Raw genomic sequence first — 27,907 nt, 5'->3', positions numbered from 1 at the left:
CCACTCCTCTTCACAAAACTGTTTCAGTGTAGCAATTTTCTTGGGATGTCTGGTGTGAATCGCTCTCTTAAGGTCATGCCACAGCATTTCAATCGGGTTGAGGTCAGGACTCTGACTGGGCCACTCCAGAAGGCGTATTCTGTGCTGTTGCAGCCATTGTTTTGTTGAATGACTTGTATGCTTTGGGTCATTGTCCTGTTGCATCACCCATCCTCTGCGGAGCTTCAGTTGGCGGACAGATGGTCATACGTTTTCCTGCAAAATGTCTTGATAAACTCTGGAATTCATTTTCCCATCAATGACAACAATCCGTCCAGGCCCTGAGGCAGCAAAGCAGCCCCAAACCATGATGCTCCCTCCGCCATGTTTCACAGTGGGGATGAGGTTTTGATGTTGGTGTGCTGTGCCTTTTTTTCTCCACACATAGTGTTGTGTGTTCTTCCCAAACAACTCAATCTTGGTGTCATCTGTCCACAGTATATTTTGCCAGTAGTGCTGTGGAACATCCAGGTGCTCTTTTGCAAACTTCAAACGTGCTGCAATCTTCTTTTTGGCCAGCAATGGCTTCCTCCGTGGTGTCCTCCCATGTACTCCATTCTTGTTTCATGTTTTCCTTACTGTAGATGTGTCAACAAAAATGTTAGCATGTGCCAGAGATTTCTGTAGGTCTTTAGCTGACACTCTGGGATTCTTCTTTACCTCATGCAGCATTCTGCGCTGTGCTCTTGCAGTCATTTTTACAGGACGACCACGCCTAGGGAGAGTAGCAACAGTGCTAAACTTTCTCCATTTGTAGACAGTCTGTCTTACCGTGGACACATGAACATCAAGGCTTTTGGAGATACTTTTGTAACCCTTTTCAGCTTCATGCAAGTCAACAATTCTTGATGGTAGGTCTTCTGAGAGCTCTTTTCTGCGAGGCATGGTTCACATTAGACAGTGCTTCTTGAAACCAGTAAACCCAAAACAGGTGTCAGCAACACATCCAATATCATCACACTGATTGGAGTCAAGGTTGGCTCACTCCTGGCTCCAATTAGCTCTGGGAGAAGTCATTAAGCTAGGGCCTCACATACTTTTTCCTCCCTGCACTGTGAATGTTTACATGTTATGTGCAATTAAACCATGGCAACATCTAATGTTTGTGTAGTATTATGTTCAGCAGACTGTGTTCTTCTATTGTTGTGACTTAGATGACGTTCAGAGCACATTTTATGCTCAATTCATGCAAAACTCCACGTAATCCCAAGGGGTTCACATACTTTTTCTTGCAACTGTATGCTGCCAAAACATAGTCATTTTCTTTCATGCTTTCGTACTGAAAGTATCTGAACACAAAATAGAAAATATAATCATCATCCTAAGATAGTATATCTGTATTCCTAATTAATGTATTTTGGATTCTATCATCTATAAATAAATTCTGAGTGTATTGTTTTTATCAAAACTTTGATAAGTATCAGTAATGAGTTTTGTGTGTTTTCTTCCCTAGACTTGGAGGGTAAAATGTTCGTCTTCCCCAAAGAAACCGACACAGCTCAGGTCATCCTAAGACCTACAATTACAAGGCCATTGCAGGAAGTCAGCGTCTGTCTACGTACCTTCAGTGAACTTTCACGCCAGTATTCTCTCTTCTCTTTAGCTACTCCAACATACAGAGATGCTTTTCTAATCACGTTCCAGGCTCCCACCACCTATATGGTACGCATAGGCCATGCAAGCAGTGTTTTCAAGAGAGACTCAGAGCCTTCGGACTGGAATCATATCTGTGTGGCCCGGGACTTGAAAACTGGGGTGGTCCAACTTTGGGTCAATGGGAACAACACCAACAAAGGATATATTTGGGGAGAGTCTTCTATTGCAGCTAAAAGCAGCATTATTCTCGGGCAAGCACAAGTTTCTTATGGAGGAGGGTTTGATGCTTCTCGGTCATTGGTTGGTGAAATAAGTGACGTCCACATGTGGGATTATGTCCTGGCTACAGAAGACATTGAGATGGTCATATCTGGTGATCTCCAAGGAAATGTCATTAATTGGAAGTCTCTAGTCTATGAAATGAAAGGAAATGTTCTTCTCCAGCCTACAAATTTGCGTAAGTCTGTCATCTTAACTGTATACACTTCATTTATTAAGATCCTTCAATGTTCTGTACAGAATATGGTGATTTATTTGTCATGAACATCAAGAACAAAATGGCAATGACAAATATCAGTGAAAAATCGCATGACAAGAAATCCATGTTCTCATGGAGTAACTAGAACATCCGAAAGTTATAAACAAGATTCCTAAAGGATGAGAATTTTTTCTGAGGGCTGAAATAAAAAATCTTTTGTGTGATTTTATAATTTTGCTAAAATATTCTTCTCAACTTTTCTTAATATGCTGTTCATGAATTATACAACACAAGATATGTATATACATATATATATATATATATATATATATATATATATATATATTCACCAACTCCATTCTTTCTGTGTCTGCTCCTTGTTCTAAAACTCCATCAGAGGTAGAAAAACGACAGCTGAAATCTAAAAGGAGTTACTATCAAAGGTACAATTGTCCTTTGATGTTATAGGAGAACCTGCAAGCATTAGCATACTAATGAAATGAACTATCATTATTACTCCTGAATTCCAGGAATTTAGTAACTTTGTAACAAGTGAAGGCCCACTATGAGTTAAGTCCAATTAGGTGCGTGTCACTTCCTGAATTTATCTCTATTATTTATATCTGACAGCTTCATGGTTCTGCCAGAGAATACACTGAGCAACGTAGTACTGTGAGAGAGGAGAGAAGCACATAGATCAGCTATGCCCATCCCTCCCTTCTGTGGCCTATTCAGAGAAGCCTTTGTATTTTGTAAATGAGTTTGTATATTACAAAGGCTTCCGTGACTGGGCAGGAGGAGGGGAAGGGTAGTCATAACAGCTGCATGAAGATGCTGAGAGCTGAAGGGTCAGTGTTGGGCTCCTGGATCTACAGCGATAGCTGTACTATAAAGCTGCCAGATGTAAATAATAGAGATAAGTCTAGGAGACCAAATGAATCTTCTTGGACCAAACTCATAGTGTGGATTGACTTTTTACAAAGGAGCTGAATTCCTGGAGTTCAGCTTTATTATTATATTAAGAATATGGCAGACAGTTTGTATATCTGATTGTGTTAGGACTCTGATACCTCTACAACTGAGGTCTTCATTTTAATTAAAATGTGAACAGAACATTTGGAGAGAAGTCATACCCTTCACAGGCTCTCTTGGTCGATGAATGTGCGGATGCACACTCTGAATCTAAACCAAATAAAATGAAATATACTGATCTCTCTGAAATATATGAGAGTATCCAATTGTTTTTTATTTTAGATTCTTCTATCTATAGTCATCTAAAGCTTTGACATGTAGCACTAATGATCTTTTGTCTGTTTTCTTCCCCAGACATGGATGGCAAAGTCTTCGTCTTCCCCCATGAAGCCAACACATCTCATGTCATTCTAAGACCTACAATCACAAAGCCATTGCAGGAAGTCAGCGTCTGCCTACGCTCCTATTCAGATCTTTCACGCTCCTATACGGTCTTCTCTCTTGCTACTTCTGGGGAGGAAAAGGCCTTTCTGATCAGCATTCAGCCTCCAGACACTTGTTCTGTATATATCCACCAGGAAGTCACTAGCTTTAAGACAGAGTTGGAGTCTTTGAGACACATCTGTGTGACCTGGGACTCCGACACTGGAGAGGTCCAACTTTGGGTCGATGAGAAGCTCTACCCAGAAGGAGTCTCCAGTAAAGGCTCTTCTATCGCAGCTGAAACCAGCATTGTTCTGGGGCAGGAACAAGACTCATTTGATGCTTCTCAGTCATTGGTTGGTGAAATAGGTGACGTCCACATGTGGGATTATGTCCTGACTCCAGAAGACATCAAGAAAGTCATCTCTGGTGATCTCCATGGAAATGTCATTAACTGGCTATCTCTACAGTATGAAATCAAAGGGGACGTTCTTGTCCAGCTTAAACACCAGAGTAAGTCTGTCATCCGTCTGTATACAGCTTTTATAATCAATAAGATTCTCCAACTGTCAGTATATAATTACAGTGATAACAATTATATATTTGTCACGCCCACGAATAATGAGAGGTGGAGATGACCATTATAAGCAGAATATCACCCAACAAAGAACCAGCGTTCTCATGGAGTAACCAGAACAATGGAAAATTGTGAACGAGATTCCTAATTATAAAAATCTTTTTTTTTTCAATTTCATAATCCTTATACAATTTTTCTTTTAAAGTCAACACATTATACTGAACCATAAATAAGGATGAGGTTCGGGATCCCTGCTGCCTTGGGTTTGCCAGAATCACAGCTTGAAACTCAATGCTCCAAAATGCTCAACAGCCGAAGTTTAATGATGGCGGTGTATATATACGATCCCTCAGGGGACTGCAGCTGCATGCCTGACACTCAAAAAAGGTACATGTGAAGCAGAATGGAGACATTTTGGCACCGTAGACTTTAAATGGAGCACCTAAAAATGAGTGTTTTTCAAGCCTAAACAATCTCCCCCACTAGTAATTAGCTTTTTATTGGTTAAAACAAAAACGTTCAAGCCTGAATACACCTGAAAAAAGGTGCAAAAAACACAGAGAAAAAAAATGTTCCTATGGCTTGGTTCACAGCTGCAGGGGCAACCAATCATGGGCACGTTCCAGCATACCACGTGTAGGGCAATCCATTCATTTCAATGGGCTGCCTTATGCACAAGAAATGCGGAAAAGAAGTCTGTGACTCTTTTCCAAAAATGCATGCAATTGGAGGTGCGAGGGGGCACCATGAACAATCGATGGTACCGTCACCCATCTGCTGAAAGACGGTGCATTTCTCTGTCTGTCGGGAAATCATGCAAGTTTGCGCTCATTCCTGACACGCAGAGGTGTGAACCTGACCTATAGGTGCCCATACTCAGGTATGAAAGCAGTCAGCACTTTATTTCTACCTTGCAAGCATTTACTAAAGAAATGTACCTATATCATTATTACTAATATTAAAGCCCAACCCCCAGGCACAGTGTTTTTTTCTTTTTAAACATTCAATATTTACTATGATTTGTTACATTTGTAACTTATTTTTACTCACATTGCTGTTACTAAGCCCGAATGAGCCAGAGTCCAGACGGTACAGCGGGAGCCGCACATCTGATGCATTCTAGTTCTGGGGTTGAGCCCCCCTCCCAGTGATTATAGAGGATGATGACCCCCAGTGACTTGGATTTTCCAAGGGCCACCAAAATTGTCTTTGGGCACACTGGCTTTGGTTCGGCAGCACTCCACAAAATGTGACCACCCTCAGGAAAAAACAAGAGGACCCAGAGTTGAGAATCCACATATATACAATCCAGTGAGAGTGCTGAACAAACGTCCACTAGTCCAAGGCAACCTAATGATAAAACTGATTTTTAGAAGAATAGAGCCAACATGTTTCTGGGGCCAAACACTCTCCCCCTTCATCAAGGCTGAAGAATTCTGGCTGTGCTTAAACAGACTTAGGTGAGCAAATATCAAATAAGACTTCACTGGGATTTGCTGCTTGGAAAGTTTCCGGAGGGCAGGTTCTTTCAGGAAATTTTCCAAGCAGCAAATCACGGTGCACTCTTATTTGATATTTGCTTACCTAAGTCCATTTAAGCACAGCCAGAATTCTTATGTCCTGATGAAGGGGGGATGTGTTGGGCCTCCAAAATGCATTGCCTCTATTCTGCTACAGACCAGTTTTATCATTCAATTACCTTGGTTGGTTGTTTAGTGGTCTTGTTGCACATGAATGATAATGAATGGCAGAGCAGAAGAAGAAGGTTGAGGGACAACACCAGAACTGATGTCTAGATGCCCTTCCATGGCAGTGAGGAGTCAGAGGTGAGGCTCCTGCTCTACATTCTGCCACCAGCTCAGCAGGGCTTGCTAACAACCATGGAAGTAAAAATAATTTACAGCTTTAGCAAATCATAGCAAATGTTAATACGTTTTAATGTAAAAAAAACACTGCACCTGGAGTTGTGTTTTAATAAACGTGGCAACCATTTTATATACCTGGTCATATTAGCACCCCTATACCTTACGACTGAGGCCTCTATTTTAATGTCAGGAGAACATATGGAGGTAAAATGAATCCCAAATCTCCTTTATTGGCTAACTGGTAAGATGGAAAATGTAAACTTCTAAGAGGCCTGGAATGGACAGCGATTCCTGCCAAGCTGGTCCAGGCCCTGCTTCTTCCCAAGATAGATTATACACATACCTGTATTTTTGTAGATACTCATTCTACTGGCCTGAGGCTGGCTTTCTCACATATTCCTGGCCTGAAGCCTGTTACCTGGAATAAAGAATGTCCACTTCAGATGCTTTGCTGGTGGCAAACACAACAATATATCTTCCTCATGATGCACAGTACCAGTGCAGAGTGCTCAGTACCATAACTTCCAGCTATCCTCCCAGTTCTCTTACTGAGCCCCCCAAAGGTAGTCTCTCACACACTCTGTCACAGTCAGCAGTCAGCCTCAGAGACCAGTAGAGAGGTCACACCAACCAGTAGGATAAGTACATGAGCAGGTCACCCTGGCTGATGAGGCAGGCTCACCCAACGTGCGGGGTCTAAGCACCAACCTGTCTTCACCAGAGTTCCTGATGGTGGATGTGGGTTTTGCTGCATGCTGGTGCCAGGTTTCAGCACTAAGGATTGCCCCACCAGGAGGTGAGCAAGCCGGGGTCCAGTACCAGATATAGCACATAGGGAATCAAACAGAAACAAAGCAATTAAACAAGTCAAAGGTTGGTAGCAAGTGGTAGCAAAGATAAGGACAGCTGCAGGTATGCAAAGAAGCAAGAAATCGACTGGAGAGAGCAGAAATATCTGGCAAACAGGAAGTGCAGAGACATGGCTTAATCAGGAAGTTTATGGTAGGAGTTCATCAGCAACAGGATACAAGGCAATGTTGTCCAAGGGATCAGGCAAAGAGCTGTTCAGAATCTTGGGTGGCACAGTAAAAAGAGCAACATCCAGACATTGCAGTGCTCCCAGGTTTGGATCTGGACCCTGACACCCTCAGTCCAAGGCCCTGAGGCAGACAAAAACCAGGCTACATATCTCAAGTCAGACCAGACCAGAGTCAAAGTTCACGGGTAGCAAGGTTCTTCCGCCTTGTCCATTGTGAGTCCATAACTACTCCAGCCCTACAGAGGGCTCTCTCCTCCACTCAGGTACACAGGCCACATGATGTTGGTCAGGGGTGACCTGTTCCCATACCTGAACTACCAGGCCCTACCCATATCTAGCAATAGAAGGCCACTGACTCCACCCACTACATCACCAGGGGAGTGGCAACAAATAAACACACGGTTCAGAAACTGCAAACTACATATTTATACACAAAGAAAAAAGGAATACAATTATCTTCCTGAGATTTATCAGTGAATCTATTTTTTTTTTATTTTAGATTTTAGCATTCATAAAAAAATTCTGACTTTTTTGTTCTGGACCCAAAGCTTTGATAAATATCAGTAATGATTTTGTCTGTTTTCTTCCCTAGACTTGGAGGGTAAAATCTTCTTCTTCCCCAAAGAAACCAACACAGCTCATGTCATTCTGAGACCTACAATTATAAAGCCATTGTGGAAAGCCAGCGTCTGTCTACATACCTACAGTGATCTCTCACGCTCGTATTCTTTGTTCTCTATGGCTACTCCACGATATTCCGATGCCTTGCACATCTACTTAGAGCCTCCAAACACATATAAGGTATCCCAAAATAATGGAGCATTTGCTTTTACACCAAAAGGGAAGCCTAATTACTGGAGGCACATTTGTGTGACTTGGGACTCCGGCACTGCAGTGGTCTATCTTTGGCTCAATGGAAAGCTCTCCTCCGAAAGACGATATAGCAGTTATATTGATGCTGAAACCAGTATTGTTTTGGGACAGGACCAAGATTCTTTTGGCGGAGGGTTTGATGCTAAGCAGTCATTAGTTGGTGAAATAAGTGACGTCCACATGTGGGATTATGTCCTGACTCAGGAAGACATCCAGAAGGTCCTCTCTGGTGATCTCCATGGGAATATCATTAATTGGAAGTCTTTACGTTGTGAAATGAAAGGGGAAGTTCTCCTCAAGCCCAAACCTCAACGTAAGTCTGTCATCTTACTATGTACACCTTGTTCATGAATTAGATTCTCCAGCTTTCAGTACAGAATTACATTGAAAATTATTTAATTTGTCATGCCCATCGGCAATGAGAGGTTACAATGACAATTATATATTAAGGATGGTCATAAAAATGTAGGATTGTGGTTTAATGAGTCCATTATCTCTGTTGTCAAACAGAATTATCATTTGCAGTTCATGGTTTTCCCTTTTCTGAGTATATTTAACTTTCCTTTAAGAACCAAAACCTTCATGTCTTCCATAGAAGGGTCTGGTTGTGAGAAATTATGTCCCACTGGTGTGTAGAAGTCATCTAAATGTTCTTCTATGGTGTGAGTGTAAATTCATCCTTTCTTTTGTAATTTCTGTCCTGTTTCACCAGAATAACATTCTTAGTTTCCCTTGTAGTGAATGAAGTTATAGCAAGGCGTGGCATAGAGCGATACACCCACAGAAACAGGACATTGCTGTTTTCACATAACACAAGTCTCGCCTCCCTCTTGCAGAAATGCCACAGTCGGCATTGTCATTTAACACCTAGAAAAAATGTAATAGATTTTACTGGTACCAGGGTTACAACAAGGTTTTATAAAAGCAACATTTTTATTACATGATTAAAATGACATTTTCAGGGGTTGGAAATATTATAGAAACACCAGGTAAAAGAACAAAATTGTTATCTATAATTCTTGGATGGTGGATAATGGAATATGACCTTGTTCTCCAAAATTGACTATAGTGGCTCTATGATATTGTGGTCCAGCGACTGCCAGGTAAGGACTTCATCTGCCTGCTCATAAAAGCCACAATTTGACAACACCAGCTGTGTGAATTGGAGCATCATCATCTTGGTAAATCACGCTGTGTTTGGGAAACAATGTCTGCATTATGGGGGGCACATGGTCAGCCAAAAGCTGTACATAGTCACTGGCAGTGACTCTACCTTTCAAGGTTAACTACATGCCGCCCAGCCACTGTACATATACGGCGGCAGGGCGGCACTCACAGGCAAAACCACGTTTTAAGACGTGTGTTTTGTAAACAAATAGGGGGCGCGCACGAGGCGCGCCGCCGCCCTATCTGTCCTGCGGATCACCGCCGCAGATGTCAGTCGCCGGGTCACAGCCGGTCCTTAGCGGCTATGTTCCAGCAATCGGCGGCAAACAGTGACAGAGAGCATAGCTGCAGTAGCTGTGCTGTCTGTCACTTCCCTGTCAGCTCGAGGATGAGCTGATCAAGAAAGAACAGTTTCTCTTTCTCGATCAGCCTTGTCCCGCCCAGTACACACCCCCGCCCCGCCCCCTAGTAAAACACTCCCCTCACTCAGATAACCCTTCCCTGCAAAATAAAGTTACCCCTTCCTCCCCAGTGCCATTAGTACAGTGTCAGTGTTTTTTTTTTGCACTGATCACTGTATTAGTGTTTTTGGGGATGTCAGTGACCCCAATCTGTACCCCCCAATGTCAGAATGTCTGCCGCAGTCCCGCCATAAGTAGCTGGTCGCTGCCATAAGTCCCTGATCGCCGCCATTATTAGTATAAAAAAAAATTAAAAATCCCAGTATCTTTCCCGCCATTTGTAAACGCTATAACTTTCACGTAAACCAATTCATTTACACGTATTGGGTTTTTTTTTTTCAGCAAAGACATGTCGCGGAATGCATTTTGGCAGAAATTTATGACTAAATTTGATTTTTGCATTTTTTTTTTTACTGGACATATTTTATAGCAAAAAGTCCAAAATATTGTTTTTTTTTCCTCAAAATTGTCAGCCTTTTTTTTATAGCGCAAAAAATAAAAACCGCACAGGCGATCAAATACCACCAAAAGAAAGCTCAATTTGTGGGGAAAAAAAAGGATGTAAATTTCATTTATGTACCGTATTGCATGACCGCGCAATTGTCCGTTAAACTAGCGCAGCGCTGTATAGCAGAAAAATGGCATAAATTGCAGTATCTCTCCCATAGTTTGTAGACGCTATAACTTCCACACAAAGCAATCAATATACACTCATTGTGATTTTTTTTACCAAAAACATGGAGCAGAATACATTTTGGCCTAAATTTATAACCAACTTTGAGTTTACTATATATTTTTTATAGCTGAAAGTAAAAAATATTGTTTTTCTTCAAAATTTTTGGCCTTTTTATGTTTATAGCGTAAAAAATAAAAGCGCCCAGGTGATCAAATACCACCGAAAGAAAGCTCTATTTGTGTGAAAAAAAGGACGTAAATTTTGTTTGGGTGCAGCATTGCATGACCGCGCAATTATCAGTTGAATTAGTGCAGCGCTGAGTAGCAAAAAGAGGCCTGGTCATTAAGGGGGGTAAATCCTCTGGAGCTCAAGTGGTTAATATGGGGCCTGTAAAATATGAATATGTGGTTGCCCAAACCATGATTGCGTCCCCACCATGCTTTACGGTTAACACAAGACAGTCCTGGTGGCAAGCTTGGCACGGTGTTGGCCACATGTAAACACATCCGGTGGTTGGGAATAGTATGATGCTCGATTCATCTGACCATGTTATAGTCTTCCATTGATCGGTCCACCATTTATGGGTGTGTAACATGCATGTGACATAAATGTACAGATTTGAGTAGATAAGATGCGATCAGTAGCAATATGTAATCGTAACTGTAGGGACATTCCATTGTCATTAGGGATGTATATTCAGTCAGAGGTACTCAGACACAGAGGCATCAATTAGGCTGAAAAGCCCGGCTTCCGGGATGTGACACCTTTGTGTTAATAAGGTTGTCACCTTCTGGTAAAACCAAGTTAAAGGAAGTGGCTCCATACATTCTGCCTTCATGACAGCAGGGAGCTAAAGGTATATCCATCCATCACAAGGGGTATGTTTAATCTCTCATAAAAGCTAAAATATTAGTTGAAGAGAGATGAACATACTCCCTTCTATTTGGACACTCTGTAGGCTACATCTGCATATAAATACCATTTTTGTGTCTTAGGTAGAATGCCAGGAAAATGCAGAGAATGGTTAGGTGGCGCTGGGTTACTGTCGCGATCGGACTGATGCGCTCGTGTCGGAAATCCAAACCCCGACTTGGTGTTTCAAGCCGGTCCTAGTCCGATTGAACTTGGACAGTTTAGCACCCAGAACATCCTGTGGGCAGGTACAGGAACACCCCCCCCCAGGGTCAATTGGCCGAGGACTAATGTCCCGCCTACGTCCATATCCCCAAAAAAGGAGTACCCGGACATGGGGACATTTGTGATTCGTATGGAGCCGGTTTGATTTGACTGACGGATTGCTGATGCTCTGACTTGCTCCAGTCGCAGGATAGATCTCGGTAAAAATTTTATTCTGTTTTATTCCCTTTTTATTTTATAGTGAATAGTCATTTGTGTTTCTTCTTGTATTTTTTGTATTTCTGTAACTTTTTATATTTTGTACATATTTGATGCACCGCCCACTTTCGGGAAATCTTAAACTGAATTAGTGACTTCTGTGTATTTAAGCACTGGCGCATATCTTCGGGGAGATTAGGTTGGAGAGATTAGATTGTATTGTATTTTAGTGCCTTTAAACGCTCGGTCAAGCTCATTGCCAATCTGTATGCAATTGCACTGTGTGTGGGCAGATTGTAAAAGGTAACAGATCGGCCAGACGGAGATCTGTGTGTGGGGGGTGTCCTAGCAGACCGTTCTGCGGATAAACTGTTGGGTGGTGGCAGGCTACCTTTTGTGGTGTGTCTGGTGTGGGGGGGGGGGGGGGGTGGACAGTGGAAGGGTGAATAACACCGGGGTTCTAGCTGTAGGATAGCTGGGGGGGCCCTAGAAGGGTGTGATTGCTAAGCTGCTCCTCAACTCTAATCAGTGCACCAGATTGTATGTAAGATTTGTATCTGCCAGTGTGTGGTCAGCCAGCTAGATTGGAATGGAGTCTCCATCTGGTGGTGGCCAAAGGTAGTGCGGGCTGTGAACGGGTATCACGGCTGATCTTATATACTGTTTTATGTATATTCAAAGTTAAGTCCCCTTTATTCCCTTTTACCCCCTGTCACGGCCGCATGGGCGTGCCTTGGTTAGCTAGTCGCTGTGGGTGTGGCGTGTGGGGGATCCATAACAGGGTGTTACACCACTCTCTCCTCTTCTGAGCATTAACATTGGTCACTAGCGTTTTGGCAATTGCAGCTCGCCCGTGAATGTTGTGCTTCTGGAGTTCCCATTGCACATTTTTTGTAGACACGGGCTTTGGAAGACTGGGATTGAGCTCTGCAGCCACTTTTGCAGCAGTTTTTTTCTTATTTCGGGTCACAATCCTGCTCAATGTCCTCTTGTCTCTTTCGGTCAATTGACCATCTTGACTGTACTTATGCTTTATCAGGTGATGTTTTCCCTGAAGCTATATACGCCGTCATAACCTTTGATGCCGAACCTCGCGATACGGCAAATAAGTTGGCAACTTCAGTCACAGAGGCGCCAGCTAAGCAGCACCAACAATTTGCCCTCTTTGAAGCTCAGTAAGCTCTGACATGACTCCGTATTACTAGCAGCGCACGCAGTGAATGATGAAAGTGAGGCTACCTACCTTTAAGCTAGGTGTCTCATCACACAGCGGAAGCAAAACAATGTTACATCACTACAGCTTTCAACGCAAAACATGTTGTCACTTTCACACCTGCAAATCACGGAGTGCTTCCATATTTTTGTTCAACCCCCGTAAACTGTCCACAACCTAAAAATATCCAGGGATTTGTCCCCAGTATATGGCCACAACTATTGAACATGAAATTCTACCTAATTTTGTATGTTCCCAAAACACAGTAATTCAGAGAGGCCAACGCGTTTCATGCAAGTGCTTCCTCAGAACCTTCACTCAGGATCAGAAGAGTATGACCTAACTCAAATTTTTTTTTACTGCAAATACATATATTGTGCTAAAAAAAAAACAAAAAACAAAATAAGCAATACATATAAATATACATAGTTACAGTAAAAAGTCTGGTGCATTCACACATCAATTCAAGAAGACCCACGAAGGCGGTAACAGGTTTACAAAATTGCAAGGAAACTGATGCCACCATCTACAAGACCCAGGCAGCCAGATCCAAATGGTTATACCAATAAGTACTCGTATGAAAGGGGGACAGGGAAGAAAAGAAGGAAAAGAAAATGCCAATAAACCTCTGAAATGTGAAATTCCCAAAAAAGAGAACATTATACATACATATGGCAACACTTACAAACAGCGCTCTTCTTTTAGCCACACCGCAGGCAGTCAATGACAATTTTTTCTAGGTGCTAAATGTCCATTAGTTGTCACAATCAGGGGTCAGGCTCAAAGACCAGTTGCTATAGCAGTGGAAAAAAAGGCTCACCTGAAACCAGCAGGATAGGTAAACAGGCAGGTCACCATGGCGGAGGAGTGGGATCATCCGAGGTGCGGAGTCTAAATACCAACCGGTGTTCACCAGAGCTCCTGATGGTGGAGATGGATCTGGCTGCATGTTAGTACCAGATCGCGGTCCTCAGGGCCACCCTACCAGGAGGTGAGCAAGCGGAGGTCCAGTAGCGTATAAGCAGGTAAGGATCAAACGGAAACGTGGTCAGTAAACAATCCAAGGTTGGTAATGAACAGTCACAGGTTGGTATCAGGCAGAAGTGTAGTCGAGAACAAGCCAAGGTTGGTAATGAGCAGTCGCAGGTTGGGATCAGGCAGAAGCGTAGTCGAGAACAAGCCAAGGTTGGTAATGAACAGTCGCAGGTTGGGATCAGGCAGAAGCGTAGTCGAGAACAAGCCAAGGTTGGTAATGAACAGTCGCAGGTTGGGATCAGGCAGAAGCGTAGTCGAGAACAAGCCAAGGTCGGTAATGAACAGTCGCAGGTTGGGATCAGGCAGAAGCGTAGTCGAGAACAAGCCAAGGTCGGTAATGAACAGTCGCAGGTTGGTATCAGGCAGAAGCTTAGTTGAGAACAAGCCGAGGTCGGTAATGAGCAATCGCAGGTTGGGATCAGGCAGAAGCGTAGTTGAGAACAAGCCAAGATCGATAAGGAGCAGTCGCAGGTTGGGATCAGGCAGAAGCTTAGTCAAGAACAAGCCAAGATCGATAAGGAGCAGTCGCAGGTTGGGATCAGGCAGAAGCTTAGTCAAGAACAAGCCAAGGTCGGTAATGAGCAGTCGCAGGTTGGGATCAGGCAGAAGCGTAGTCGAGAACAAGCCAAGGTCGGTAATGAGCAGTCGCAGGTTGGGATCAGGCAGAAGCTTAGTCAAGAACAAGCCAAGATCGATAAGGAGCAGTCGCAGGTTGGGATCAGGCAGAAGCTTAGTCAAGAACAAGCCAAGGTCGGTAATGAGCGGTCGCAGGTTGGGATCAGGCAGAAGCGTAGTCGAGAACAAGCCAAGGTCGGTAATGAGCAGTCGCAGGTTGGGATCAGGCAGAAGCTTAGTCAAGAACAAGCCAAGGTCGGTAATGAACAGTCGCAGGTTGGGATCAGGCAGAAGCGTAGTCAAGAACAAGCCAAGGTCGGTAATGAGCAGTCGCAGGTTGGGATCAGGCAGAAGCGTAGTTGAGAACAAGCCAAGGTCGGTAATGAGCAGTCGCAGGTTGGGATCAGGCAGAAGCGTAGTCAAGAACAAGCCAAGATCGATAAGGAGCAGTCGCAGGTTGGGATCAGGCAGAAGCGTAGTCGAGAACAAGCCAAGGTCGGTAATGAGCAGTCGCAGGTTGGGATCAGGCAGAAGCGTAGTCGAGAACAAGCCAAGGTCGGTAATGAGCAGTCGCAGGTTGGGATCAGGCAGAAGCGTAGTCAAGAACAAGCCAAGGGTCAATAACGAGTGATAGCGAAATATGGATAACAGAGAACATAAGAAGCACGATAATGGCTGGATAGCATGTTAATCTGGCAAACAGAAAGTGCAGAGACATAGCTTATATCAGGAAGTTCATGGGAGGAGCAAGGAGTTCAAGGTTCATGATAAACAAGGTCAAGGCAGGATCATCTAAATAATTGTCAAGGGAGCTGTGCAGCATTCCAGGTGGCTCAGCAAGAAGAAACATTGCCTCTCACCGCAGAAGGCCCAGGTTCAGACCCAGCCTCTGACATTAGTAGGATGTGGTACGCAGACGGGTGGGTATTTCTTGTGGGTTCAAAACTTAGTATCAGTATAGTTAAAGAGGTCACAACTGTTTCTCCTAAGAAGTTGTACCTTCACCAACTGCAAGTCAGTAAAAGATACACAATGAGCTCCCAAACAAAATGTAAACGTCTTTGTACGGCCCACCCTCTGCCTTTAAATAATGGAGCCATTAGCTCCCAAACACATGACTTGAAAAAGCGCATGGTGCGAAACGCGCTGTCATAGTGACGTTCCCGCCATCTTGAATCTGTGAGGTAGGCTTCCGAGGTTGATTCCAGTGCAGCTTCCTCTGGCATCCCCGGGTACAGGCATTGTCTACATCCGGTGTGTCACTTTCGGGGTGAGAGATCGCCAGCCTGAGACACTTACATCAGTTCCAGCCACCGGGGATTACCGCTATATGAGCGGCACTCCATGACGCCTCTATCGTACAGCATTACTGTCACACTGATGAATATGTACTGCAGGTGGGGATTGACATCTCACGTGATTATGGATTCCTATTATAATTGTTTTTTTTTAGCCTGACTGTTGGCTGTGACAGGGGTGTATTTAGGTTTTGTGCTTCCCTAGGCAACACAAAAATCGGACACTCCTCCTCCCCGGCGTAGAGGGGTAGAGAGCCTGACACCGACCAACACCAGACCCCCTCCCTCCCCCTGTAGAGAGCCTGACAGTGACCAACAACACCCCTGCCCCTTTATCCCCCCCACCTGAGAGCCTTCCACTAATACCCATTCCCCAGCAACAGAGAGAAAGAAACTCACCTTTGCAGCTCTCGACAGCCCAGTGAACAACAGTCGGGCCCTGCATACACCGTCAAGCAGCCTGCAGCCTCTCTCAGGTCCCACCTGGTCCCCATGCTGCATATGTCCCTTCTTCCAGGGGGCAGTACTGCCCCCCTAAAACATGCTGCCCTAAGAAAATGCCTTGTTTACGTTGTGGTAAAAACATCCCTGAGATGCGATGTTTAACCTCTTGGCGCCTGCCGCACGCAATGAGCGGCCTCCCGGTGTCTGGGCCTTGATGCCGAGCGGCCGCACATTTGCGTGCAATTAAGAAAAACATATGTGCTGAGAGCGCGCGCCCTGCACGCTCCCAGCACATACGTTGCCAGCACATAAGGTCTCGATCTCCTCTTGTGATCGGGACCTTTCCCGATCATGTGACCGCCATCACAGCGAATCACGGAGGTCACATGACCATAAAACCCTGCCCACCTCCCGACTTCTGAAACCCTTAAAGGGTCGGGAGGCGCCGGTGCCAAGGGGTTAATACCAACTTTATTAATATTATTATGCCAAGGATGACTGCCATTTTCTCTACCACAGTTTGATATGCAGACTGGCTAATTTCAAGATAATTCAATTAGGAACCCCTAAGAGCTTGTTTTTCTTTTTCATGAGTTCCTGACACCCTACCTACTTACCAACAAATACGATCAGCTGAGTGGGGGGCAGTAAGGGAAGAAAGAGAGGAAGTAGCATCCCGGTATGTAGATAGGAGGAAGGGAAGGGGTAAAAAGGGGAAGGGTAGTATAGAAGAGTGAAAGAGAGAGCAGAATGGCCATCCAGGCTCAGTAAGGGAAGAAAGAGAGGAAGTAGCATCCCGGTATGTAGATAGGAGGATGGGAAGGGGTAAAAAGGGGAAGGGTAGTATAGAAGCGTGAAAGAGAGAGCAGAATGGCCATCCAGGCTCAGTAAGGGAAGAAAGAGAGGAAGTAGCATCCCGGTATGTAGATAGGAGGATGGGAAGGGGTAAAAAGGGGAAGGGTAGTATAGAAGAGTGAAAGAGAGAGCAGAATGGCCGTCCAGAGTCACGCTTTGGAAAACAAATCCCATATTTATTCTACAAAGGGGCATCAAAGCCACCCCAGGGGTCCCACACCCGATCAGGATAGTGAGGGTGTTGTCCGTTCTCGCTGTGGGAGCTTTTATGAGTCCAACTTCTTAAATTAGTGAGACTATAGATCGGGTGTTGTCAGTCCGTGTGTCTCTTTCCAATGAGAGGCGATCAAACATCCAGTAAGTACATGAAAGAGTAGCTTTCTGGCCTCTTTAACCACTTCAATACCAGACACTTTCACCCCCTTCCTGCCCAGGCAGGTTTTCAGATTTCAGCGCTGGCGAACATTGAGTGACAATTGCTCGGTCATGCAGCACTGTACCCATATGAATTTTTTTGAGACAGACAGAGATTTTTTGGTGGTATTTATTCACCACTGGGGTTTTTTTTTTTGCTATAAAATGAAAAAATACCAAAACTTTTGGAAACAAAAACATTTTTCTTAGTTTCTGCTATAAAAGTTTGCAAGAAAAAAAATTAATAAATTTAGGCCAAAGTGTATTCTGCCTCATTTCTTTAGTAAAAAAAAAAAAGCCCAAATCGGTGTATATTATTTAGTCTGTGTGAAAGTCATAGAGTCTACAAACGGTATATACTGTATTTGAAAATGGATCAAACGTGATGTCATTTTTTGAGACCCAATAATGCCAGGACAGTACAAATGACCCCTTTTTGGAAAGTGGACCGTCCAATGTGCTGAAAAAGGGTGACCTGCTTTTTGGAAGTTGCAATTTATTGTCACAATTTTTTGGAAAATGAAGAAATGTTTTTTTTTTCGTAGTGTTGTCATTTTAACAAGTTATGTCTCACACAGCATGGGCTTGCTTAGATATACATTGCAGAACACCTTCTGCTGCTCCTTCTGAGTATGGGGGTACCGCATGTGTGAGAGATTTTTTAATGTCTGCACACCAGACATTGTATCTTGTGTATCACACAAATTCACTAATTGTTTTCACAGCCTAGATGCAAAGAAGGGCCCAAAATCCAAGGAGCACCTTTGGGCTTTTAACCGTTTCAATACCGTGCAATTTTACACCTTCCTGCCCAGGCCATTTTTCAGGTTTCAGTGCTCTCACACTTTGAATGACAATTGCGCGGTCATACAACATTGTACCCAAACTAAAATTTTATCATTTTCTTCACACAACTAGAGCTTTCTTTTGGTGGTATTTAATTACCGCTGGGGTTTTTATTTTTTGCTAAATTAACAAAAAAAGACCAAAAATTTTGAAAAAAAAACACGTTTTTTTTTGTTTCTGTTATAAAAGTTTACAAATAAATAATTGTTCTTCATAAATTTAGGCCGAGATGTATTCTGCTCCATGTCTTTGGTGGAAATAATCCAAATTAGGATGTATTATTTAGTTTGTAGGAAAGTTATAGAGTTCACAAACTATGGTATAGATCTGAATATTGATCAATCCTGAAGTACTGACGGCCAATCTAATTTCTTGAGGTCCAAGAATGTCAGAATAGTACAGATATCCCCCAAATGTCAGGACGGTACAGATATCCCCCAAATGTCAGGACAGGACAGATATCCCCCAAATGTCAGAACAATACAGATATCCCCCAAATGTCAGGACAGTACAGATATCCCCCAAATGTCAGGACAGTACAGATATCCCCAAATGACCCCTTTTTGCAGAGTAGACAGTCCAATGTACTTCATAAGAGGCATGGCGAGTTTTTTGAAGTTGTATTTTTTTGTCATAATTTTTCCGAAAATGAAAAAATGAAAAAAATTATTTTCACTATTTTTTTTTTTACATACTGTCACCAGTGCAGTACAGCGTCATCATATAACTGGCATGGCGGTGAACAGGGACACTGACTGGTGACAGTATGAAAAAAAATATATATATATATTTTTTTTTTTTTTTTTATTATATTTAATTTTTTATTACATTTTTTTTTATTTTTTTAAAGATTTTTCTTCATATTTTACTATGACCAAAATAGTACATTGTTACCATAGTAACATTGTACTACTTTGGGGAAGTGATCAGTATTTTTTTTTATTTATTTTTTTTACACAATTTGCTTATAGCAAAGAATTACTTTGCTATAAGCAAGCATTTACCTGAATGAAATCGATTCATTCCGCTTTTTTTTTTTTTTTTTTTTTTTTTTGTGCTTAGCTGTGATTTGGTCACAGCTAATCACATGACATGTGCATGTGATCGCTGTGACCATTCACAGCTAGGCACTAGTATACAATGGATGGCATCATGAATGAAGCCATCCATTGTATACAACTGTCATGTGACCTGCTGTGATTGGTCACAGCAGGTCACATGGTACCAGCAACGGGAGCCGGTACTCGGATCTGTCATCGGCCGTGTCCGAGGTGCACGGGCGCCGACAGATCGCACTGCTGCGCCGCTCTGCACTAGCGCAAACGGCGCATGTGCGGGAGCACGCCAAATGGCGTGCACCCGGAATGGAGGAGCACATCTGAAGCCGCCAAACGGCCATTGGCCGGGCAGCTAATGGTTAAAGAAGTATAAATTGCTCACAAATTACACATCTAATTTTCTGACTGCCTATCACATTGTTGAAGGCCCTGGAGCACCAGGACAATAGAAACTCTTCCAAAATGACCACATTTTTGAAAGAGGCATGGGGTTTATTTACTAACCCTGAAAAGTGCAAAATCAGGTTCACTTCGGCATAGAAACCATTGCCAAAGCTTCATTGAACAAGCCGAGGTTAGAAGCTGCTGGTTTCTCTGCAGAACTGAGCCTGATTTTGCCCTCTCCAGTTTTAGTAAATAACCCCCATAAATGAGTCTTTGGAAAATGCTATTTTTTTTCCACAAGTTTTTGGAAAATGAAGGAAATAAAATGACAATTATTATTTTTACATAAAGTTGACAATCAATAAGATATTTCTAACACATAGGCATGCTTAAAACTACACCCCAAACACATTTTGCTACTCCTCTTGAGTATGGTGATACCACATATGTGAGACTTTTTCACAGCCTATCCACATATAGGGCCCACAATCCAAGTGGCACCTTCAAGCTTTCTAAGGCCATAAATTACACATCTAATTTCCCATCTACCTATCACATTTTTGAAGGCCCTGGAGCACCAGGACAGTAGAAACTCCCAGAAAACTACATTTTGGAAAGCAAACACCCCTTCAATAAACCCTTCCCAAGCCCGGACATCTTTGAAGACACATGTATTTTGCCACATGTTTTTGGAAAATGTGGAAATGAAGGAAAAAAATTATTTTTTTTACACAAAATTGTCATCTTTTACACTCCCTCATCATCTCACGCCTTGACTACTGCAACTCTCTTCTCATTGGCCTACCCAAGTGCAGGCTCTCCCCGCTCTAGACCATCCTGAACTCAGCGGCCAGACTCATCCACCTCACCACCCGCTCCACCTCTGCCACCCCCCTCTGCCTCTCCCTCCACTGGCTCCCGATTGCCCAACGCATCAAATTTAAACTTCTAATCCTGACCTACAAAGCCGTTCATAACACTGCCCCTGACTACCTCACCAACCTGATCCCCAAGTACCACCCTACCCGTACCCTTCGCTCCTCACAGGACCTCCTTCTATCCTGCTCCCTGGTCTCCTCCTCCCATGCACGACTGCAGGACTTCTCCAGGTCCTCCCCTATCCTCTGGAACTCACTGCCCCAATCCATCCGACTGTCGCCTTCCCTCCCCACATTCAGGCGCTCCCTCAAACCCATCTCTTCAGGGAAGCCTACCCCACCCTCACCTAACGGCCATCCTCCCTCATTCCTCCCACCACTTCATCCCCCTCAGCCACTTCATCCCCCTCAGCCACTTCCTATTGTTCCACTACCCCCTCCCTCCTAGATTGTAAGCTTGAAAGAGTAGGGCCCTCTTACCCCTCGTACGCTGTCTGTTTTTGTTGTACTGTGCCATGTATTGTCCCCCCTATTGTACAGCGCTGAGCAAACCCTTTGGCGCTATATAAACTCCATGTAATAATAATAATAATAATAATAATAATCTTTTATACATCAGGAACCACCATGCATCTCTTTAAAGTAACTTCAGACCAGACTTAGTACAGTTGATGCAGCTTTACTAATGATTTTGCAACACAGTCCACTTGAACAGTTCCATGCCACGTCCCCTGTACTTCTCAGCCAGGCTTTCCAGGCATTCCTCAACAAGGTCCATATATGGTGTTTTACAAGCCTTGGTGGTTCTCTGGGCTACCGATGACTTCCAATTTGATTGCAGGGCACAGCAGTCCCCCTTGGGGGTTCCATAGCAGTCAAGACATCTTGAGTGGGCCAGAGCTCTGGAAATCGGCCTTCCTTCATAAACACTATATTGCCAGAAGTATTGGGAAGTCTGCCTGTACACAAACATGAACTTTAATGACATCCAAGTCTCAGTCCGTAAGCTTCAATATTGAGTTGGCCCCGCCCTTTGCAGCTATAACAGCTTCAACTTTTCTGGGAAGGCCATCCACAAGGTTTAGGAGAGTGTCTATGGGAAGGTTTGACCATTCTTCCAGAATGGTCAATACAACCCCACACCATAATCCCCCTCCACCAAACTTTACACTTGGCACAATACAGTCAGGTAAGTACCGTTCTCCTGACAACCACCAAACCCAGACACATCCATCAGATTGCCAGACAGAGAAGTGTGATTGGTGACTCCAGAGAACACATCTCCACTGCTCTAGAGTCCAGTGGCAGCGTGCTTTACACCACGGCATCCAAGGGGTTGCATTGCACTTGGTGATGGAAGGCTTGGATGCAGCTGCTCGGCCATGGAAACCCATTCCATGAAGCTCTCTACGCACTGTTGTTGGGCTCATCCGAAGGCCACACCAAGTTTGGAGGTCTTTAGCTATTGACTCTGCAGACAGTTGGTGACTTCTGCGCACTGTGCGCTTCAGCATGCGCTGACCCCGCCCTGTCACGTGACGTGGCCTACCACTTGGTGGCTGAGTGGCTGTTGTTCCCAGTGGCTTCCACTTTGTTATAATCCCACTAACAGTTGAGCGTGGAATATTTAGTAGCCAGGAAATGTCACGGATGGACTTATTGCCCAGGTGGCCACCTATCACGGGACCACGCTTGGAGTCACTGAGCTCCTGAGAGCGACCCATTCTTTCACCAATGTTTGTAGAAGCCGTCTGCATGCCTAGGGGCTTGATTGTATACACCTGTGTCCATGGAGGGGATTGGAACACCTGAATCACATGATATGGAGGGGATTGGAACACCTGAATCACATGATATGAAAGGGATTGGAACACCTGAATCACATGATATGGAGGGGATTGGGACATCTGAATCACATGATATGAAAGGGATTGGAACACCTGAATCACATGATTGGGAGGGGATTGGAACACCTGAATCACATTATTGGGGGGAGGGGCCAATACTTTTGGCAAAATAGTGTATCTCAGTTGATATCATCATTTCTCTATACTGAATAAATACTAAGACATTTTCAATAACTGATGCAATCTTAAAGATTTTGTAACACAAACATCCACTAAACTGACAACACGTACCTTCCGATTGTTATTGTGACATTGTTTCAATAGGAGTTTTCACCTGTGGTCATGGAGGTGATTGGAACATCTGAACCCAATGATTTGGAGGGCTGTCCCAATACTTTTGGCAATATAGTGTGTATGTATATATATATATATCACAGGTTGGGTAGGCTGGGTCCAAAAGCCCAGGAGTAGAGGTACAAATCATTAACCCCTTACCCAGCCTGGGCCAGCCAACTGCCTAACTCACACATTGTAGGCAACCAGCCTGAAAGCATCTATAAATAATTTATGAATTTATTGTTCGGTATTTAAAGCTTTGATCTGTAGCAGTAATGATCTTTGTCTGTTTCCTTCCCTAGGCTTGGAGAGTAAAGTCTTCGTCTTCCCCAAAGAAACCAGCACAGCTCATGTCATTCTGAGACCTGAAATTACAAGACCATTGCAGGAAGTCAGCGTCTGTCTACGTTCCTATACTGACCTTTCCCGCCCCTATACTCCCTTCTCTCTTGCTACTCCCGGGAAGGACAACGCCTTTTTCATCTACTTACAGCCCCCAAACGTTTGTTCTGTACACATCAACCAGGAAGACACTTATTTTAGGACCGACTCGGAGTCTTTGGACTGGAGGCACATCTGTGTGACCTGGGACTCCAACACTGGAGTGGTCCAACTTTGGGTCAATGGGAAACTCTACCCCAGAAGAGTCTCCATGAAAGGATCTTCTATCGCAGCTGAAGCCAGCATTGTCCTGGGACAGGAACAAGACTCTTTTGGTGGAGGGTTTGAAGCTTCTCAGTCATTGGTTGGTGAAATAAGTGACGTCCACATGTGGGATTATGCCCTGACACCAGAAGACATCCATAAAGTCATCTCTGGCAGACACAATGGAAATGTCATTAATTGGGTATCTCTATACTATGAAATCAAAGGGGAAGTTCTTGTCCAGCCCAGACTTCAGTGAAAGCGAATGAGCTCATCATTTACACTTTGTTCTCAAAATGCCCCAATTGTTGGTTCTGAATTACAGAGATGATGATTTATTTGTCATCCCCATCCATAGAGAGGGTTGGCAAAGACAATGATAGGTGAAGATCGAATAATCAAGGAATCAGTGTGTTCTCATAGGAGCTATGTCCTGGTTGTTTTATAATCTTAGGATCTTAAACAATAAATAAGTAACATAAAGCATGATAAATAAATATATAGAAACTGCATTCTTTGTGTTTTTGCTTTATTCTAGTTCCTGAAATCTGATTGGTTGGTTTGAAGTGGCTGTCATCACATTCTTCCATTTCAATACAAGTATTTGTAGGCGGTCACAAGGGTTAGAAGAACCAAAGAGGAGGTCCCTCAAACACTACCGGCCTAGTACGGGGGGCAATAACTGTGGTAGATGTGATAAGGTAAGTCCAAGAACAATCACCGCCCTGAAAATATCTGGTATTCACTGGTAACATTCATCGTAGGGAGAATTAGCAAAGGGTCAAAACGTTCCAGGTTTTGGTTTGGGATGCTTTGCCCAAATTTGGGATGCCGAATCTGAACCTCACGGAAATCGATGGGAGTGTAGTCTCCTTGTCCTAAACAGGGGCCTACTATCTAAACGTAGTTTTTGGGTGGGCTGTAGTCAGCTCAGGTTGGTTGTATCGTCCGGGAGAGCGGATATAGTGAATGCGGGGTCAAGGGAGAGTGGATATAGTGAATGCGGGGTCCAGGGAGAGCGGATATAGTGAATGCGGGGTCCGGGGAGAGCGGATATAGTGAATGCGGGGTCCGGGGAGAGCGGATATAGTGAATGCGGGGTCCGGGGAGAGTGGATATAGTGAATGCGGGGTCCAGGGAGAGCGGATATAGTGAATGCGGGGTCCGGGGAGAGCGGATATAGTGAATGCGGGGTCCGGGGAGAGCGGATATAGTGAATGCGGGGTCAAGGGAGAGCGGATATAGTGAATGCGGGGTCCGGGGAGAGCGGATATAGTGAATGCGGGGTCCGGGGAGAGCGGATATAGTGAATGCGGGGTCCGGGGAGAGCGGATATAGTGAATGCGGGGTCCGGGGAGAGCGGATATAGTGAATGCGGGGTCCGGGGAGAGCGGATACAGTGAATGCGGGGTCCGTGGAGAGCAGATATAGTGAATGCGGGGTCCGGGGAGAGCGGATATAGTGAATGCGGGGTCCGGGGAGAGCGGATATAGTGAATGCGGGGTCAAGGGAGAGCGGATATAGTGAATGCGGGGTCCGGGGAGAGCGGATATAGTGAATGCGGGGTCCGGGGAGAGCGGATATAGTGAATGCGGGGTCCGGGGAGAGCGGATATAGTGAATGCGGGGTCCGGGGAGAGCGGATACAGTGAATGCGGGGTCCGGGGAGAGAGGATATAGTGAATGCGGGGTCCGGGGAGAGCGAATATAGTGAATGCGGGGTCCGGGGAGAGCGGATACAGTGAATGCGGGGTCCGTGGAGAGCGGATATAGTGAATGCAGGGTCCGGGGAGAGCGGATACAGTGAATGCGGGGTCCGGGGAGAGCGGATATAGTGAATGCGGGGTCCGGGGAGAGCGGATATAGTGAATGCGGGGTCCGGGGAGAGCGGATATAGTGAATGCGGGGTCCGGGGAGAGCGGATATAGTGAATGCAGGGTCCGGGGAGAGCGGATACAGTGAATGCGGGGTCCGGGGAGAGTGGACATACTGAATGCGGGGTCCGGGGAGAGTGAATATAGTGAATGCGGGGTCCGGGGAGAGCGGATACAGTGAATGCTGGGGTAAGGAGTGGGTAGCATACAGAGTGCTGGGGTAAGGTGTACATATTTAGGAGTCAGGAGTGGGTAGCATACAGAGTGCGGGGGTAAGGTGTACATATTCAGGAGTCAGGAGCGGATTGAATAAAGAGTGCAGGGGTAAGGTGTATATATTCAGGAGTCAGGAGCGGACGGATAGCATACAGAGTGCGGGGGTAAGGTGTATATATTCAGGAGTCAGGAGTGGGTAGCATACAGAGTGCTGGGATAAGGTGTACATATTCAGGAGTCAGGAGCAGATAGCATACAGAGTGCGGAGGTAAGGTGTACATATTCAGGAGTCAGGAGCAGATAGCATACAGAGTGCGGGGGTGAGGTGTACATATTCAGGAGTCAGGAGTGGGTAGCATACAGAGTGCGGGGGTGAGGTGTACATATTCAGAAGTCAGGAGCGGATTGAATAAAGAGTGCAGGGGTAAGGTGTATATATTCAGGAGTCAGGAGCGGACGGATAGCATACAGAGTGCTGGGGTAAGGTGTACATATTCAGGAGTCAGGAGTGGGTAGCATACAGATTGCGGGGGTAAGGTGTACATATTCAGGAGTCAGGAGCAGATAGCATACAGAATGCGGGGGTAAGGTGTACATATTCAGGAGTGGGTAGCATAGAGTGCTGGGGTAGGGTGTATATATTCAGGAGTGGGTAGCATACAGAGTGCGAGGGTGAGGTGTACATATTCAGGAGTCAGGAGTGGGTAGCATACAGAGTGCGGGGGTGAGGTGTACATATTCAGGAGTCAGGAGTGGGTAGCATACAGAGTGCGGGGGTAAGGTGTACATATTCAGAAGTCAGTAGCGGATAGAATACAGAGTGCGGGGGTGAGGTGTACATATTCAGGAGTCAGGAGTGGGTAGCATACAGAGTGCGGGGGTGAGGTGTACATATTCAGGAGTCAGGAGTGGGTAGCATACAGAGTGCAGGGGTGAGGTGTACATATTTAGGAGTCAGGAGTGGGTAGCATACAGAGTGCGGGGGTGAGGTGTACATATTCAGAAGTCAGTAGCGGATAGAATACAGAGTGCGGGGGTAAGGTGAACATATTCAGGAGTCAGGAGTGGGTAGCATACAGAGTGCGGGGGTAAGGTGTACATATTCATGAGTCAGGAGTGGGTAGCATACAGAGTGCGGGGGTGAGGTGTACATATTCAGGAGTCAGGAGTGGGTAGCATACAGAGTGCGGGGGTAAGGTGTACATATTCAGGAGTGGGTAGCATACAGAGTGGGGGGGTAAGGTGTACATATTCAGGAGTCAGGAGTGGGTAGCATATAGTGGAGGAAGGACCACAGGGGGCACCCATGGACAGCATACAGTAATTGTCAGTCTGGGGGGGGGGCAGGGGAGTGTTAGATGTACTAGCAGATTTAGCTACACTAATAAATTGAAGCCAGACTCCATGTCTTTTAAGAATTGGCATTGATTGGATATTAGAGTTCTGTAATTATTCAAACAAGGAATATGAGAAAGCGATGTTTGACCCCCTGAGCCGTGCAGCCATTGTACTGCAATTCAAGGTCTCTACCAAATAATTGTCAAAATAATCTCCTGGGCGTGGTACCCTTGTTGTATGGCGCACAGTAAGGAGATCTCTAAAATTGCCTTCGATGATCTCTAAATACCTTCCTATTCTTGGAAACCCTAAAGTTGTTACAGCAGAAATTCCCAGCGTATGGTGTACAAAAGGAAGGCGAACAATGACATCTACTCTTCATCAAGACTCCTTCAAACTAAAATCTTTCCACAGAATTCAATCTTCCAGAAGATCAAAGCAATTTTGTCATTGAATTGACTAAGTATATCGAGACTTGTTATGGTCCGAATAAAGATCCTTCGTAGATCGAGCAATTAAAAAAATCAAAGATATTCGATATCTGACCTCTACGCCCCATTAAATGATCAAGTGACATCATCGGCAAGACATATATTACTAAAAAGTCGGACTAAAGAATTCTCACATGAATCATTAGCTGATGAGCTTCTGGATGGAGGTCGAAAAACTCGCAGTTTGGTCATTAGTGAACACTGGAGGGAGACACAATTTAAAATATTACATCGGGCATACATGCCCAGCATGGTCAATAAGTCACACCCATCATTATCAACCTGTTCCTGGCGTGGTACTTTAAGACCCACTCTGCTGCATAGACCGTGGAGTTGTACCAAGATTTCTACTTCAAACTATATCCACACCATTTCAGGCATACAAATCAAAAAGGATCCCATAATGTGTCTCTTCGGGTATTTCAACCCTTCCTCCCAATCTTAACATCTTCACCAATATCTCTGAAATTTAACAATGACCTGGTCATCTTTATCCATGGTAACTGCTCAGAGAAGTATTTTGCAATCTTGGACATCACCGAACGCTCCAAAGATAACGATGGTGAAAAAGGAATTGAAATCCTTGATGTGTATTGAAAAGCTGGACACAACAGTTCAAG

General features: G+C 44.5%; 1 protein-coding gene across 2 annotated transcripts in view; it reads left to right on the top strand.

The window, feature by feature from the left end:
* LOC149437994 (uncharacterized) overlaps positions 1–23,881 on the top strand; it is a 57,227-nt gene extending 33,346 nt beyond the window's left edge. For both annotated transcript variants that reach the window (XM_089660364.1, XM_089660365.1), the window contains exons 3-6: positions 1,493–2,092; positions 3,440–4,021; positions 7,582–8,175; positions 23,027–23,881. In XM_089660364.1, the coding sequence (XP_089516490.1) occupies positions 1,493–2,092; positions 3,440–4,021; positions 7,582–8,175; positions 23,027–23,628 (2,378 nt within the window). In that variant the 3' untranslated portion in view covers positions 23,629–23,881. The remainder of the gene's footprint in view (positions 1–1,492; positions 2,093–3,439; positions 4,022–7,581; positions 8,176–23,026) is intronic.
* Positions 23,882–27,907: the final 4,026 nt, after the last annotated feature.

The sequence above is a fragment of the Staurois parvus genome, unplaced genomic scaffold (assembly GCF_062004578.1).
Source record: "Staurois parvus isolate SC_StPar_1 unplaced genomic scaffold, SC_StPar_1.0 ptg001231l, whole genome shotgun sequence".
Lineage (NCBI taxonomy): Eukaryota > Metazoa > Chordata > Amphibia > Anura > Ranidae > Staurois > Staurois parvus.
This window is presented reverse-complemented; position numbering and strand designations above follow the sequence as displayed.